The sequence below is a fragment of the Sebastes umbrosus genome, chromosome 3 (genome assembly GCF_015220745.1).
Source record: "Sebastes umbrosus isolate fSebUmb1 chromosome 3, fSebUmb1.pri, whole genome shotgun sequence".
Taxonomy (NCBI): domain Eukaryota; kingdom Metazoa; phylum Chordata; class Actinopteri; order Perciformes; family Sebastidae; genus Sebastes; species Sebastes umbrosus.
Window position 1 is genome coordinate 9,326,811 of NC_051271.1, and position 16,250 is coordinate 9,343,060.

At 41.4% G+C, this 16,250-nt stretch overlaps 1 protein-coding gene across 4 annotated transcripts in view; it reads right to left on the minus strand.

Moving 5' to 3' along the window:
• Positions 1–1,739: 1,739 nt before the first annotated feature.
• palm3 (paralemmin 3) overlaps positions 1,740–16,250 on the minus strand; it is a 38,699-nt gene continuing 24,188 nt past the window's right edge. For 3 of the 4 annotated variants that reach the window (XM_037764772.1, XM_037764771.1, XM_037764774.1), the window contains 7 exons: positions 14,617–14,669; positions 12,835–12,915; positions 8,036–8,181; positions 7,348–7,420; positions 6,214–6,244; positions 4,911–4,964; positions 1,740–3,726 (listed from right to left, as the gene is read on the minus strand). In XM_037764772.1, coding sequence (XP_037620700.1) covers positions 2,717–3,726; positions 4,911–4,964; positions 6,214–6,244; positions 7,348–7,420; positions 8,036–8,181; positions 12,835–12,915; positions 14,617–14,661 — 1,440 coding nt within the window. In that variant the 5' untranslated portion in view covers positions 14,662–14,669 and the 3' untranslated portion in view covers positions 1,740–2,716. Of the gene's footprint in view, positions 3,727–4,910; positions 4,965–6,213; positions 6,245–7,347; positions 7,421–8,035; positions 8,182–12,834; positions 12,916–14,616; positions 14,670–14,784; positions 14,930–16,250 lie in introns of those variants that run through there. The other variant, XM_037764773.1, reaches the window with a different exon arrangement.

Here is a 16,250-nt window from a genome sequence, read left to right on the forward strand (position 1 = left end):
TCAAATTTGGTGACTCCACGGTGAAGCTCAGCGTCACACAGTCTGGACAGGACGTATGGAATATGGTCCCGGTGAAGTTAGCCATATGCCCAACGTCGAAGTGAAAGTTAGGCCCCTTTATAGAGACCTCACGTGAACTATAGTGGCAAGAGTCACCATAACGATTGGCTTGGGTGTACGTCGTGTTGAAGAAATCAACAGCTATGCTGTCGATGTGTCGATGTGGCTCTGCAGATTCAATGATTTTCATACTGTCTGCAACCAAAGACCATCTGCCCTCCATGTCACGAGGATCCACTTGACCCAAAGGCTCAGCCAGGTCTTTACAGTCCAGAGGAGCTGCACGGCTCACAGACACCAAGCAGAGGAGAGCGATGGCGAACACAGCAAACATGTCTCTGTATGTTGAAATCAAACGCCTGTACATTTAGCCTCAGCGGAACAGCAGCGTCTGTCTGAAAGTGGTGCCGTTAAAGACTCTCGTCTAGTTTTATAGTTGCATCAGAAAAATCCAGTTTCACAATACTGAGAGCAAAGTCTACCTGTGTGTTCTGCGATAGTAAAATAAGAATAATTTGAAGACTGATCATTTATTCTTTTGTAACTCATCTTACATGGAATATTGGAGTGAGTTCACTGTAACTCAGATATTGTACTTGAATCTTATTGGCTATCATTAAGAGCTACAACTTCAACATGTGCATTGCGTTTGTTGAAATCATTATAAAATATAACCGCACAATGTTAAAATCATTGTCCACCTCAACTCACTCTCACTGTGGTTTTCAACTAAAATGTTTAATTTTATTGGCGAAATTTGTTGCAATGTTTGTTTATTAGGATGAGTTATTTGCTTTTGAATGAGCGAAGGACATTTTCGCCAACTCAACAGCGGAGAACGTCAGTATCATCTTTGCAACACTAAACACACAATCTGCCCCCTTAGATTCATTGATTTTTATGCTGTACAAATGTGTCATCTGCAAATACAGGCACCAAAATCTGGTTCTTGTGTTCTCAGTTTTCTTAGAAACTCTAGTATGAAGAAATTCTTTTTAGTTCACTGAAGAAAAGTAAACATTTAAACACATTGAATTCATGTTTTTTAAAAATATATCAAAAAGGTACTGGCTCCTCATGCAATGGTTTCTCTGTAATCCCATTGCTGTTGGACAGGACCCCCCGTGGGAGCTCTCAGCTCAGCAGGACTCATTCTCACAGTTACAGGGACCATCGCTGCATCCCTTTTCCCCAACAACACAGGCTTTGGTTTGGCCCTTGAGATGACTGTGCTGTTAGCCATGGAACTACCACGAGGGCAGCTAGAGACTCTGCTGGGACCTCAGGCAGCTTTGACAAGCTCCGTGTACTTGCGTAAGTGGGGGATTTTTTAGACTTGTTGCAGGGAACACCAGGCACATCATCTCATGTTCGGTCCCTGTGATCTGCAAAATGTCTCATAGATGGATCCTGTTCCCTTCTGGGGGACGTTTAGCACAACTAAAGCTGCATGGATTGAGAAATACCGGTTGTCTGAGGGGGACTATAGGCCCCCACTCATGACAGACAGCTGCCTTAAACCAGTTGTCCCTGGTTTAGGAATAAGAAATAAATAACATTATGAAACAAATGGTAAAACATTATCCAGTTGTTGATTTTTCATGAAGCAATGTGGTTGCTTTGGGACAAATCCACTGTTTGAGGAACAGAAATGCTGGATGAACATCAAGTACATCAAGCAGTGTATCACAAATGTCAGTTTAATCATTAAACCATTCATCAATCATTTCAAAAGCTGACATCTCTCAATTCCACATGTGTATACATCCATGCACTGAGCTATGTCAGGAGCTCTGGAGCCCCTCTTTCAAAAAAAGCATTTCTGGTAAAAATACAAAATTCTTACTTTCAGGTAAAATAATCTCTCTTTTAAAACTGACAACGTCCCACAAAATATTCAGTGGTGCGCGCTGTTGTTTATAAATTAGACCATTTCATACTATTAGTCTGTGCATTGTCAAAACCTGTATTACAGCGAATAAAAATGTTCAGGCCCCATAGTTGGATTAAAAGAATCTCTAATAAAAGACAAAAAAAAAAAAATCAATAAAATAATTCAGCTTTAAAGTCATTAAATTAGAAGAATATCCTCTCTGAAACTCTGCAAATCTTTGGACGTTAAATCTCATATTTAGGTTATGAAAATTACCCAATGAATTATACATGTAGATACAACAGTTTAAAATAATACATCTTTAGTGTATTTGCTTAACTGCATTTAATATGTGGGTTTTATGATCCTATGGCTCATCTGCTAACCAGGAAAAAAAAATCAAACTCCAACAGTGTAAAAAATAAAACATCTCATATTTTGGTCCACATTGGGTGAGAAGAGAAATTAAAAATTTTGTTCTGGGTAGAGAGCTCCTCGAGGCACTTAAACACTGACGAGTCCAGTCCACACCTCCTCACTTGTCTTCGCGTTGGAGAGAGCTCACTTCCTCTCGGAGTATCAAAACTCAAGAGTGGGATGAGGACGTTTCAAGATGTATGAGGGCGGAGAGTAGGGGAGGAAAAGGAAGTAGCTTGTGGACTGATTTGAAAAAGGATGGGTGCGTAAAACAAAGAGACGAGGGAAGGAGTGTGTTATGATTTGAAGAGCAGAGAGACAGACTGAAGAAGGCGGGAGAGGACGTCAATGTACAGAGAGGGCAGTTTACATGACGGAGCAGCACATGCAGGCTTTGTGTTTGGGCGCCCCGGTCTCCTCTCCCTGGCTCGCCCTGGTCAGGCTGTGTGTCTCTGTGCTGGTAGCTGCTGCTGGCTCTGCTGCTTGGGTGTCAGGGGCTTTGGCCTGCGACAGAAGGGGTTCCCGCTCCCCCGGCCTTGCCTCTGTCCTCCGGTTCTCCCGGGGTTCAGCCAGGGGCACCTCCTGGAACTGTCCAGGCAGCGTGGCAAGGTCTTGGGCTTTTACTGCTGCCTCAGCTCCCTCTGGCGACGCTGCAGCTTCACCCTCAGCCTCTAGCTCGGGGGTGAGAGTGGAGAGTTGGGCCTCAGAGTAGACTGGCACTGAAGCCACTGCAGTGCCCCCTAGGGCATTGGCTGGGGACTGCACCTGCACAGTTTGGGTTGGGTCTTCCGATTCTTTGTCCCGTCCTTCAGATTTTGTCTCTCCATCTCCGTTTGTGTCCACGCCACCCTGCACGTCTCCATCTCCAGTTGCTGTTTGTGTGTCTGCACTGTTTTCGGTTGCCTCACTCTTCTCTGGCTGTGTGAACGCTTCTGGAGCTGCTTCCGTTGTTATTACCCCCTTCACAGCCTCCCCTCCCTCTTGGCCCGCTTCTTGGTGCGGCAGAGGGGTTTCCTCTGACTGTGCGGTCTCCTGCTGATCTTCCCGGCGTGTAACATCCTCAGGTATATCATCCCCTTCATCTGTGACGATCACACGTTCTGCTCTCATCACCACGGTCCCTTCTTCTTCCTCCTCCTCCTCATTAATGTTGACATTTGGAACCTGACCAGGCTCTGCCTCAGAAGCACCCAGGCTCAACCCTGGCTCCCATTTCATGCTAATAACACCTTCAGAGGCTCCAATGAGTCCGTTGGTGGCGGACTGAGTGTCGTGATTGGTGTCTGCTTCTAAGTGTCCTCCGCCATTGGTTAGGACAGCTGCAGTTTCATCCAGTAGCGCGCCTAGGTTCGTCTGCACTTCATCTTCAGTTGTCTCTGAAGACAAAACATCAAATATATATAAATAAATATACAACAAATATCACTGTGAGTAAAGGAGGAGATATCTGTGCAATTGTATTCATTAGAAAAGGTATTGCTCTTCATGCATTTAGATGATGTTGAGTGTTGCAATCAATATTCCACACTGACATTAACCCTGATTATTAGCTTTCATTGTAGGCAGAGTAGAAGCACCGTGACTTTGATTGCAATTAGAGGCTGCTTTTGCAACTCAATACAGCTAATTCAGGTATTGTAATGCAGTTAACAAAAGGCCATCTATGAATCTTAATGAAAAGTCATTCACCTCTGCTCTATTATAAAATGCAGAAGCTAATAAAAGGTAGATCTGTTTTAGCTACAGGCCATGAAGTGTGTACTAATGAACGAAGGCTTCTATTGGTTACAGAGCAGAATGTAACAATCAACCCAAGTGGATATTTGTACCATCGTGACAAAAGACAAGCTACAAAATGCATCAAAAGAAATCAAAAAAAGAGAGAAAACTAAAATATTATAAGCATTTTAAGGCTACGTCGTGACAGATGGGAGACAACATTTAATGACGAAGTTAGACACAAGACGGCAGATGAACTAGCATCAGAATAAAGAGCATGCATTAGATGCAAATATAGATTCTGCAGTCTGAATTATAGACCGTGGAAGATTTAAATACTCCTGTCCGCTTCAGTAGCTTGAGTATCTGTCCATGTACCGGCTGCCTTCTAAAAATGCAAGTTATGCACCTCAGTGCGTGTTAGCATAAATATGTATGCACAATCTTATTTAACATGCGTGAATATTAATCACAGCATGTATGAACTTTTTGTGAAGTATGGGTATGCCTGCGCCCCTCCTTCCTTTATAATGCAAATGTCTTAAGATCAGTATATACAGTGCATACAGACACATATTCCTATAGGGGATTTCATGGTCTCTGAGGGGTTGGGGTAAGATGGTGATTACTGTAGCTAAGAATTAACAATAAGGTAAGATGTTTTCAGGTTCAAAGTGATGAGAGAGATGTTGACTTCATAAAGAATATAGATGTGATTTAACGTGTGCAGGATTTATTTCTGGATAACTGGGGTTTTTGCACTCCGCACCTGAGCTTTATGAGAATATTGTGGTGTATGTCTGTGTGCATTTTATAACACTGGAGTCAACTCCATACCCACCCCATCCTGTTGCATTGTTTTCTCCGTTCTGCACAACAGCATCTTGGATCATTTCTGAGGAAGAAAAAGAAAATTGGATTTACTGCAGGTAGCAGTGCAGTAGACATGCAGTATAGAAATCATTCAGAATCGTTTTTTTAGGTTGTAGCGGCTCAGTTCAGTGAAGATACTGGCATCATATGAAACTAGGAATCCATTGGTACAACCATGTCATACTAGCTTGTTGCGAAGAAGGATAAATAACGCTTCAAACTTATGCTAAAGTTTGGCGAGGAAAAACTGGCATGGCCATTTTCAAAGGGGTCGCTTGACCTCTGACTTCATAATATGTGAATGAAAATGGGTTCTATGGGTACCCACAATTCTCCTCTTTACAGATATGCCCACTTTATGATAATCACATGCATTTTGGGGCAAGTCATAGTCAAGTCAGCACACTGACAGCTGACAGCAATGTAATGATTTGAGCATATTTTTTATGCTAAATGCAGTACCTGTGAGGGTTTTTGGACAATATTTGTCATCGTTTTGTGTTCATAATTGATTTCATAAATAGATACATACATTTGCTGAAAGCAATCATACACTCCCATGTTGATAAGAGTGTTAAATACTTGAAAAATCTCCCTTTAAGGTACATTTTGAACAAAATGTGTGATTAATTATTAATCACGATTAAATATTTTAATCGATTAACAGCCCTAATTCAAACTAAGAAGCACCTGTAACTGTATGAGGTCCTCACTGAAGACAGAATTACAACATGGCTTAATCAACACACCTTTGCCTCTTTGGATAACTTCTCTTGTCATAATATCGACGCACAGGTGCAACATTAGAAGATGGCTAAATCCTAACTAAGAATGTGCTGCCTTACAGTGTAATTTCATTTCATTATAAGCAAAGAGAGAAAAAATGGGAACGAGTCAAAGCATTAAACAAATGAAATCTAATCAATATGTACTGATGTAATTAAGTAGGAGTAGCATTAGAAGCGCAGCTGTGGTAGCAGCCAGAAAAGCAGCGTGTCTGCACACACGTGGTTTTAACATGATAAAGTGTTGCAGGATTGACATGTATTGGACAGAATACAGTGTCGAAAAAAGGCAGGCGGCAAAGCTTTGTTCTGCACTGAGCTTGTCAAATTGCATGAAAACGCTCATGTTAACTCTTATGCAGTGTGACATTTGCATTGATTTATCACTTTCTCTGGTAAAAAAAAAGCTAATGGAAATGCAATTTTCTAAAAATGTCCACTGTAATTTTAACATTTGTACCAAAAAGTTCATCTGATCCCACTCACCTGCTCGGGCCTCTGTCACTTTCACTGCCACCTGTTGGGTAAGAGAGACAGTGGAGGGATTACATTTTCTGTGACTCAAACGGTGAAACAGTTTGTGTTTGTGTGTTGCCTGAACTTCTGATGCATTTCGAAGGGATATAAAAAGACAACAAATGAAAATGCAAATACTGGAACATCACACAAGCTTTAAGGTAACGGACACCATCCAGAATATTTGTCCTCATCATCGTCTAAATAAGTTTCTATCCTACCCTCTAAGCAGCACAGACTGTACTGAGATAATTCATGCATCCTCTGTGGTGTCTCAGATGGATGATATAGAGATGAGTTTAGCTTGTTATATGACCATGACATCCTGCCTGGTCACAAGAGGGAGTGATTGAGCTGAAAAGCCCTTCCTGACCTTTTGAAGAGTTGACCCCTTTCAACAATTTGGTGTAGCATAATACTTAACTACATTAGAGCTGCATAGATAAACACTAATCATATGTGTACCTTTCACAGTTTATTCAAGGACCTGAATATATCAACACATTCCTCATCTCATCAGAAACCATTAAGCAAACAAAGTGATAAAAAAAATCTGTTTGAGCTGCCAGATATTAGCTGTCACTCACTCTCAGTCTGCCCACTAAACCAATGCTTTTGCTGGCAGAGCCCGTTTTCACACAGAATAAGGTCATACATTCAGAGTCTCTTCCATCACAGGCTGGTACAGCTATTAAAAATGTAATCCTCTGAAGCGGACGTGAGAAGAGGAGGGACAACTCTTTTGTTCTACTATAAAGACCTTCAGCGCGGTGAGGTAAACATACTTGCGCTTGGCTTGAGGTGAAACAATAATTCCAGAGTGGATCAAGTGTTGAATTGTTTATGTAACAGGGCTGCTTACATTCACAGAGTTCCTGCTTTTGAACAAGAGGTGCTACATCAAAGGTACATTAAGAGAGGAAATGAATTATTCATGGCAAAAAGCCACAGACAGAAGTTGTGGGAAATTTTCGGCGTAATGGAAGATGATGGAGCAAGCTTGTTCAACACATATTCCCACCCCCTTTGTGTCCACAGAGTGAGTGGGCGAGTGTGCGTGAGTGGGCGAGAGTGTGTGTGTGTGTGTGTGTGTAAGTTCCTCACCGTTTGGCCATCCTCCATCTGTTCCTTCAGCTTCTCTTCCTCCTCTGCCAACCGCTGACTCCCTGATTCCAGCCTGAGACGGACACACAGTTGTTCACACAGAAACAAACACATCAAATCTATACTAAATATGCTCTCTTAGTTTATGTTTTAATTTGATGCTTACATATAATATAACCTTATTTTATGATCCCAATCTAAGTAACACTAAAGTAGGCACATTTTTTTGAATTCCCCCAGAGGCCATGTGCAGTGTGTGTGACGAGCCTTCTTGGAAAGCGAGGCAGAGCTGTGGACCTTTTTCAATAATAAGATTGGGATCTTGGGAGTGTAGTCTTCAGGTAACTAGACAACATTGTCCACTGCAATAAAGAAAAGTCTAATCCTGTCTGGCAAGTGTGCACGGCTGGATCACCCTCTCGCTCTGTGCCTGCGTGCAATTCAGCACTGGCAGAATTAAAACTTTGCCAAAGCATACATAATGTACGACAACAGCAAAAATTACAAGAAAACTAAAATAGAAAAGGGAATGCTGCAACTATCAATTATACATGAAGTTTCCGACTATACAAATACAACCAAAATGTGTCAGTTCTCTCCAGCTCTGTCAGCTCACAAACTGTCTCCTTGTCTTCTAGCTTTCACACACACACACACACACACACACACACACACACTGTGGCTGTACTTGTCAGTGCGCTTTTCCATCTCCTGGGCCTGGGAGCCCCAAAGAGGGGAGCGGGGGCTCTGGGCGTCCGGGGAGGTCGGGGAGGTCGGGGAGGTCGGGGACAACGGAGCTCCTTCCATCAACCACTGGTCCCTCAGAGACTTTCTCTGGAGGTGAGGAAGAGGAAGGAAGAGAGAGATGATAGTCAACTTTCAGCAGCATTGTATTGTGGTGATACGTTATATTATGTTATCTAAGCAAACTGTAATTAATTGATTTTTCTATAAACCATTTCACAGTTGTAAACGTAATCATTCCAAATGTGTCCCAGGTTATTTCCTGTTGCAGTGTATGTGAATGAAATCAGCTGACAGGAAGTTAACATGGACCCAAGCTGTTGTCTAGAAATGCAATTCCGTTTAACGGTCTATACAGTACCGTTTATACAACAGTTGCTATCCCTTTAATATCTCTAGTTGTATTGGCCGATTGTAAGCAGTACTGCAAATCAATAAGCAGAAGTGATTACTGGCAGTATTGGATTTTTAGATTTTTTTTGTGCCACTGTGATGGACTTTTATGATTTGGTACTTCATTTGCTGGATAAGCCAAAAAGAGACAGACCTGCTTGGTTATTTTTTCCATAAACTGTTTATCAATTGATTTTCCGGAAAACTTACGACGTATATCAATATATAAAATTACTATACAGTGATAGAGTTTATCCTTAATGCCCACTCTTACAGTGGAACAATGCTCTTTGAATGGAACATCAATTTGATTATTTTACTACATGTGATTTTACATGCATTTGTCATATTGTGATATTTACTGTAGTAGATATCGGAAAACATTCTTATTAATATCTTAATATTAATCTCAATGATATTACCTAGCCCAAGTGTAGGTGGCCTTTTTTAAGTTTTTACTGGGAGCAGTTGTAAAACTGTAAAAGCTGCAATATTTTTTACTATGAGGTATGGATATTAATATTTGTGAGCTAGTTTTTTCTAACATAAACAAATGTTTTCTGGTTATTGAAGAATTGTGACCAAGATATGTACAGTAGGCTACTCAGCAGGACATTTTACAGTTGTTAGATAACTTGTCAATGCTCTCTGGTGCACAAACTAACATATGTAATGTTGACACTGCTAATAAATTACATTGCAACACATCTTTAGCATTGCTGGGAGTTACTACAATTTCTATTTTCCTGTCAGCTGACATATATACGGATACAGATAAGCTAATGTCGACTGATAGTATCAGCCTGCTGACTTGCAGCCTGCTAGTTGCAGGTTAAAAAAAGAAAACTATACAATAAACAAGACGTAGACCAAAGGTATTTTAGCACTGAATTAACTACTAACATTAGTCAGCCAACTGGATTTACAAAAGTAACTGTTATAGGCTATGTCAGACAAATAAAGTATTGACTATATATTAAACATCCACCAGAGAAATCAAATACAGCAGCTCACATCAATGTTTATTTTAGTATGTACACTGACTCTTTTAAGTATACTTGCAGTGTGAACTCACTACATACTCAAAACCTGCTTAGTTAGTACATGAATTGGGACACAGCCTACTTTTTACTAAGAATCCCAAAATTCAATGTGCTGCAGATACAAAAATTAGAGTCATGCCACATTACACTTATCAGTTAAAATGCAAAATGTTAATGACTCAAAATGTAAATCTCAATGTACTTCTCACTATAGAGTTAAATACAGGCTGTTTTATTATGTAACTAGTGACTGAAGAAGTGATTTATGGCCCAGCGTAAAAGAAAGAGAGAGAAATGAAGAGAAAAAGAGAGGAGAAGTAAAGCTGTATAGAGCAGTGACATGCCAGAGTGAGAAACTGTGATGGGGAGGGAGGCAAAATGTGCTTATTTGAGGGTGCGAAGGTGAGAAAGAAGGTGAGAGACAGTAACACCTGCTGTGAGCCAATGTCACCAGTCTTCATCTCAGATATCCAATAGAGAGAATACAAGCATGAATTTATAGCATATGTGTGCACTTTTTTACTTTCATCTTATTCCTACACTCCCTACTCCAGTAAATAGAGATGACCCAGTGAACGAAAGATGCCCGAGGCTGCTTACCATTCCCTCCTAACAGAACACCAAAACAACCACTTTTAAGTTTTACAAAAACAGGAGCGCAATTCTCAGTAGTTTGTAGAGCAGACTACTCTCTGCACATCCTCTTCTTAACAGACTGTTACAAGACACACAACAGTCCTTAAAGTCTAATACTCATTTAAATAACGTCCCACTTCTGCTTTTTTACCTTTTGTTCCAGAGCCCCACTGGACATCTGGCACAAACTCTTTAAAAGCCCTGTGTTTGCATATGTGACAATGGGCCTAATGCAGGAAGCGATGAGAAGAACATGAGTAAGAACAAACCTCTTACTTTTGTTCACGATTTGGGCTTCACCATTGTTTTCTTATTTTTGCTCTTCTCTTAGGTAAGAGAAAATGTTAGGAGTGCTTGAAAGCCCTCTTAAGATAGAAAAGAAAAACATGTTTTCCACAGTCCACAAATTGTTTGTCGAATGCAAGGAGAGAAAGCGGAACGTAAAAAAACACATGACTATCATATAATCAAATTTAGCTTATTGTATGTTTTAGAGTCATTATAAAGATTGGATTATTAAAGAAATACTATTGGTCCATTGATCCCAATTAAGACCATAAAACCCTTAAATGATATTGTGTGCGTTCAGCTTCTAAACGGTGTACATACCGTTTAATGGATGTTACCTATGCTAATATCTGCCTCTATATAGTGTTTAAGGGGCGCTACTTATAATATTAATAATAAACAATCGGCCACACGCCTCCAATTTATGATCAAGTGGGATTTATCATTCGGCACATTTGGATGGTAAAGAACGTTTGGTGCATCTGGAGTTGTCTTCGCTAATTTTTTCTCTTAACGGAAAATTAAGAGAAAACATAAGATGAAATTTAAGAGAATATTGCTGCATGAGGCCCAATGACCCAACTGCATGAGTTTCCATTGCAATCCTGAGTCCACCTCAAACTACAAAATCTATTATAGATTTCATATCGTTTCAAAAAATAAAAACTTAATTTCACCTGAACGAAATAGTGCTAGACATATGGACTTTGACCTTAGACTAAAGCAAGTAAATCATGTGCCAACAAGGAAAAAGTCCTTCAACAAAAGTTGGACATATTTCATGCTACATCCAGAAATCACAACAAACAAACAAACATGGTGATATACTACTGCACAATCAAAAAGAGAACCCAGGAAATGAAAATGACGTCACGATGATCGTGGTTACAGCGCCATTTGTCAGGCTAATCAAACCAAGCCTGCCAATATTTACTCTACAACTATATTTCCACGGATATTTGCAGAACAAAATAAAGACAAAATATCACTTTAAAAAATGACTGGAAGCTTTTCATATGGTTGCCCAATGTAGATATTAAACACTTCATGAAACTGTCAAGAAAGAGAGGCATTTTTCCCTAAAACCATTTGTGTTTCCCTGTTTGTCAGGACTAACAGGGGCTGCAGGGCGACTTAGTAACAGCCGCGTTGCAACCCAGCTGACCTTGGTTCAAGGGCTTGTTTCAGCAAGCATCTGCGCCGCTAAAGTGCCCTTGAGCCGGACAATAAACTCTTGCCAGCTCTAGGAACGCTGGTCTGTAGCTGACCCTGGCAAGCGGAAATAAACACAGTCTGTCTGCAGGGAACTTTTACTGTAGTATATATAATCCATAAAATAGCCAGGGTTATCATTCTCATCATAAAAATGTGTCTATATGCTATAAAATCCAGTACAAAGTACTCACAGCAGCTATACTTTCCCTTAAAGCCAGGTGATGTCTGCAAGCTTCTCATTCACTACTGAGGTGAAAGCATCTGAAAACTCATACTCCCCTCCAGCCTATATGGCCCCATGTTTCCAAAAATGTGGCAACCGTTAGCCAGTAGCTACCTACTTAAGCGTCACAAAACCATCTCTGTGTTTTCTCCTGCAGTGCAGAACAAGTCCCGCTCTGTTCCCCTCCCTGTGCCTTTGGCTGACTGGACACAGCCCTCTCTAAACTTTCCTGCAGGTCAGGAGCTGCGTGAAAGCTGCTGCTCCCTCCTATCACATCCTTACATCTACCCTGGGGTTAGAGTCAATGTCAAAGCTAATGAATGTTCTAAAAGCAATGATGATATCACCTCCTGTGAGAGAGCAAGTATAGACATAATCATTTTAGATTAATCTCCGAGGCCTCTTGCAACTTGATTATACACATGCAAATCTCGGTTTGGAGCACCGTGCACAAACACACACAAATATGGCGAGCATATGCAAAATATTCTCCTGCATGACCACACCAGCACACACAGGCATAGCCTGCCCGCTTGCACACAAACACACACACACATACTGCACAAATTTCACACAATTTGAGGAATGTGCCCCCGGGCCAGCGTAGCACAGAGGAGTAGGAAGTGGGAACGCCAGTCTGGAAATGATGTGAAAACAATAGAGCAGCTCTGTGACTTGTAGAGTGTGTAAACACATAAAAACTGATTTCAGCAAAGGAAGGCTTGACTCTAACCCTGCTAGAGACTGGTAGAACCAGGAAGGGTGGAAGGTTGTACAGTTCATCCGTGTGTGTGTTAATGTGTGAAAATGAAATACATTTAGAGGCTAACGAGATGGAATGGGCCTGGAGAGGATTTTGGCTGAGTGAAATTAAAGCTGCATATGTGTGTGTGTGTGTGTTAACGAATGAGACGGGTTAGATCATCCTGTGTATGTGTGTCAGACCTTGAGCTGCTGTAGTCTGAGCTTCTCATCCTCCATGTCTCTCCTGGCTCGATCCTGCTCCTCCTGCAGCCGACGCTTCTCCTGACGGAGAAAAAGAAAGACGGTGGGGGGAGAAATTGCAAAGTAAGAAAATGAATATAGACAGATGGCTAGTTAAGGTAGAGAGAGAGTGAGAGCAAGAGGAGAACAGTTTTATTCAAATGAAGAGAAAGATGGAGGAACTCAGCAGTTGGACATGTTCGAGCTGATGTAAATTAATGAACAGAAACAAAGAAAGGGAAGAGGCGGCGGTGAATAAAACATCACTGGGAAAAGAGTAAAACGGGGACACCTGGTCAACCATCTGTCACAAGGACACTGTCACCATAGACATCAGGTATACTCTATATCCCATAATGCTCAGTAGCAGCTGTCCCCATGGCAACCCGGTGTTGTTTTCGTGGGACCAGGGACACCCTGGCTCACCACATTGCACACTCAATGAATTATTTAGGTGTTACGGACAGCTCAGAGAGCTTAGTCTCCTTATCCTCTCTTTCTCTATGTAGACGAATCTGAAGTAGACAAGTAGTAGATACCTCACTTGTAAACCTGCCTAGAACACTGTAATATATGAAACATGACTTCACTTTTTAAGCAATTTTGCTGAGAGACTGTCCAGGAGATCATGTAGAAATAGTTAAATGTTGAAAATGTAGTCGTCAAATGCCGTTAAATTAAGATTATAATCTACAAAATTGAAAGCCTCTGAACATACAGGTGTTTTCAGTTATTCTGGCTGATTAGACCTGCAGGTTGAAGGTGGGTGGAGCTATGATGAGAATCTATTAGGTCACAAATCTTTAGGGCTGCCCCCTCTTAGTCGATTAGTTGACTAATCGGTCGTTTTGGTCTTAGTCTAAGATTTCTTTTGTCAATTAGTCTTTTGTATGCTTTTTTCATGCTGAATGACTTATTTCCGAGAAACTTATGAGCAGATAAACACAAGATTTAAAGTGGTGCCTTTGTGTGATTAAGAATTTCTTTGGTCGAGGACAGCCTTACAAATCTTCCAATGACAATGATAAAGGTGCAATTTGTCCCACCCTGTCCTGAGAAGAGGTTTAATCAACCAGATTAACTGAGAACATCTGTGTGGGTGTTCAGAGGCTTTCAAACTTTTCCAAGAAATTTTGTCCAGTTTTAACAGACAGCTAGACGTCTTTTCTGTGCTGTATTATCAGCGGCTCCAATAGCGAAAAAGGGGAACGTAAAAGACACAAGCCTCAGCTGAATTTTACTTTCCTAAATCTCCATTAAATCCTCATGTTTCCATCACACCCTGGGCAGCTTGCCAACAAAGGATGGACCAGAACTGTTAAAGACCAAGCGACCAGACTACACGTGGTCGATGGTGAACCATCACTCCACTATAGGTTGGTACCATAGACTGCATATATAGATGGACGACACATCTCCACTTCCCACTGTACAAAAGTGAAGCCAAAATATCCCGGATACGGGAACTGCCATCTTGAGATTTTGACATCATTTGAAGCCAAAATCCTGCCCACACACACACACACGCCTGAGCCAATCACGAGCCAAGCACGGCCCCAGCTTGTTAGCGTAAGCCACCTAGCTACTACTTTAGCAACATGGTAGACTGCCGACTGTGATTACCCCAAACATTTCTTTTCTTGATGGCGGCCGTGCTTTAGAGCGCAACATATACATCAGTCGTTGGATTTGTCTATACACAGGTAATTGTATGTGTGTGTGTGTGTATGTGCATGGACTCACAGCAATGGCCTCCAATCGCTGTTTGTACTTCTCCGTCTCGTCCATTCTGGCACCTGTGACACAACACAGCAGGGTTGAAGGTTAGAGGTCAGAGGTTAAACAAACACAAGTCAACCGAATCCATTTATTCTCAGTATTGACTGTGTTCACTGGCTAGACAGAATGAACCATTTCAGATGAATCCTCTGCGATTCTCTTAAAACTATACAGTATTTAGCATTTTTCTTCTGTTGAGATGTCCATTCTTTGTGCTGTAATGCCTGTGTTTTGGGGTCTTGGCAATTGTAGTTGTCTGTGGTCCAAAGAGTGTGTTAAAAAGAGAATCAAACAGCATTTCTGCATTTAGCCCCCTATAACTCCTCGAGTCGCACCCCGTGCTGCTACATCAGAGGATATAGACCATTTCAACAGAACTGCATTGCTAGGCAACAGCTTGGGTCCATGTTAAATTCCTGTCAACTGATTTCATTCACTGCAACAGGAAATAAACTGGGGCACATTTACATTTACAACTGTGAAACGATCTATAGAGGCAGCCGATGAGCGGCTTCAGTGACTCTGCTATTTGTGAAGCATGTAATTGGACAAGTATCATGGTAGCACGTGCCTTCGTGAATCATGACCCACAAATACTCCACGCCGTTCCAACCCTCACCAAAAATAGTCTCCCCCACACCCCCATTAAGCCTTTTGTTTCTGTCATGCCACAGCCTCTGGCATCTCGAAGAAAATGAGCAAAGGCAATATTTGTTTTCCCCTGCAGCTGACACTAAATGGGACAATATTTGAGCTCCACAAAAGTCAGAGGCACATGAGAGAGCATAGACTAGAGTCATACATAGCAACCAGCTCGCAGCAACTCAGTCATTAGTGAGTTCCTGCCATCACAAGCCATAACTCTGCTTTTAGTCAACTTCTCAGGAGAGAAACAACACTTATTTTTGGCCCACATGGAATTCTGCACAAAAAAAAATACTTTATATGATAAGAATAATTATAGTGAAAACACTCTTATTGGAAATTGGATCTTTATAAGCAATGGCAGCAATAATCTTCCAGTCGCTGACAATCCCGTGTGGTGTGTAAAGAGATCTGTTCTACACCAGAAAACACATTTAGCCATCACAGGGGACTGGGCTCTCATATTGGGGGAGATCTGAGCAATACAGCGCCCTATTTCTGTAGCAAATACCACACTGTCAGAGCCGCTGTTGCTAATCGCCATCACAGAGCTTTGAAGCGCAAAATATGTGCTTACCAATGCACACACACACACACACACACACACACACACACACACACAACATGCATAACCTGCAAAACCTCATAAACAAGCTAATGTCAATGGACACCAATAGGAAGATACAACTTAAAGGGATAGTTCAGGTGTTTTGAAGTGGGGTTGTATGAGGAACTTATCCATAGTAGGTGTATTACTTACAGTAGATGACGGTCAGCACACTCCCAGCGTGGAGAAACAGACAGGAGCACCAGCCCCGGAGCAAAGCAATACAGTGCTGTGGACGGGGACGGCAGAAAAAAAATATTTTAGCCACCTAAAAGAAAGGCTCACCTTAAAAAAAATGCAACACCAGCTTAAGTGTACGCTATATTTAGAATATTTTCCGACGACG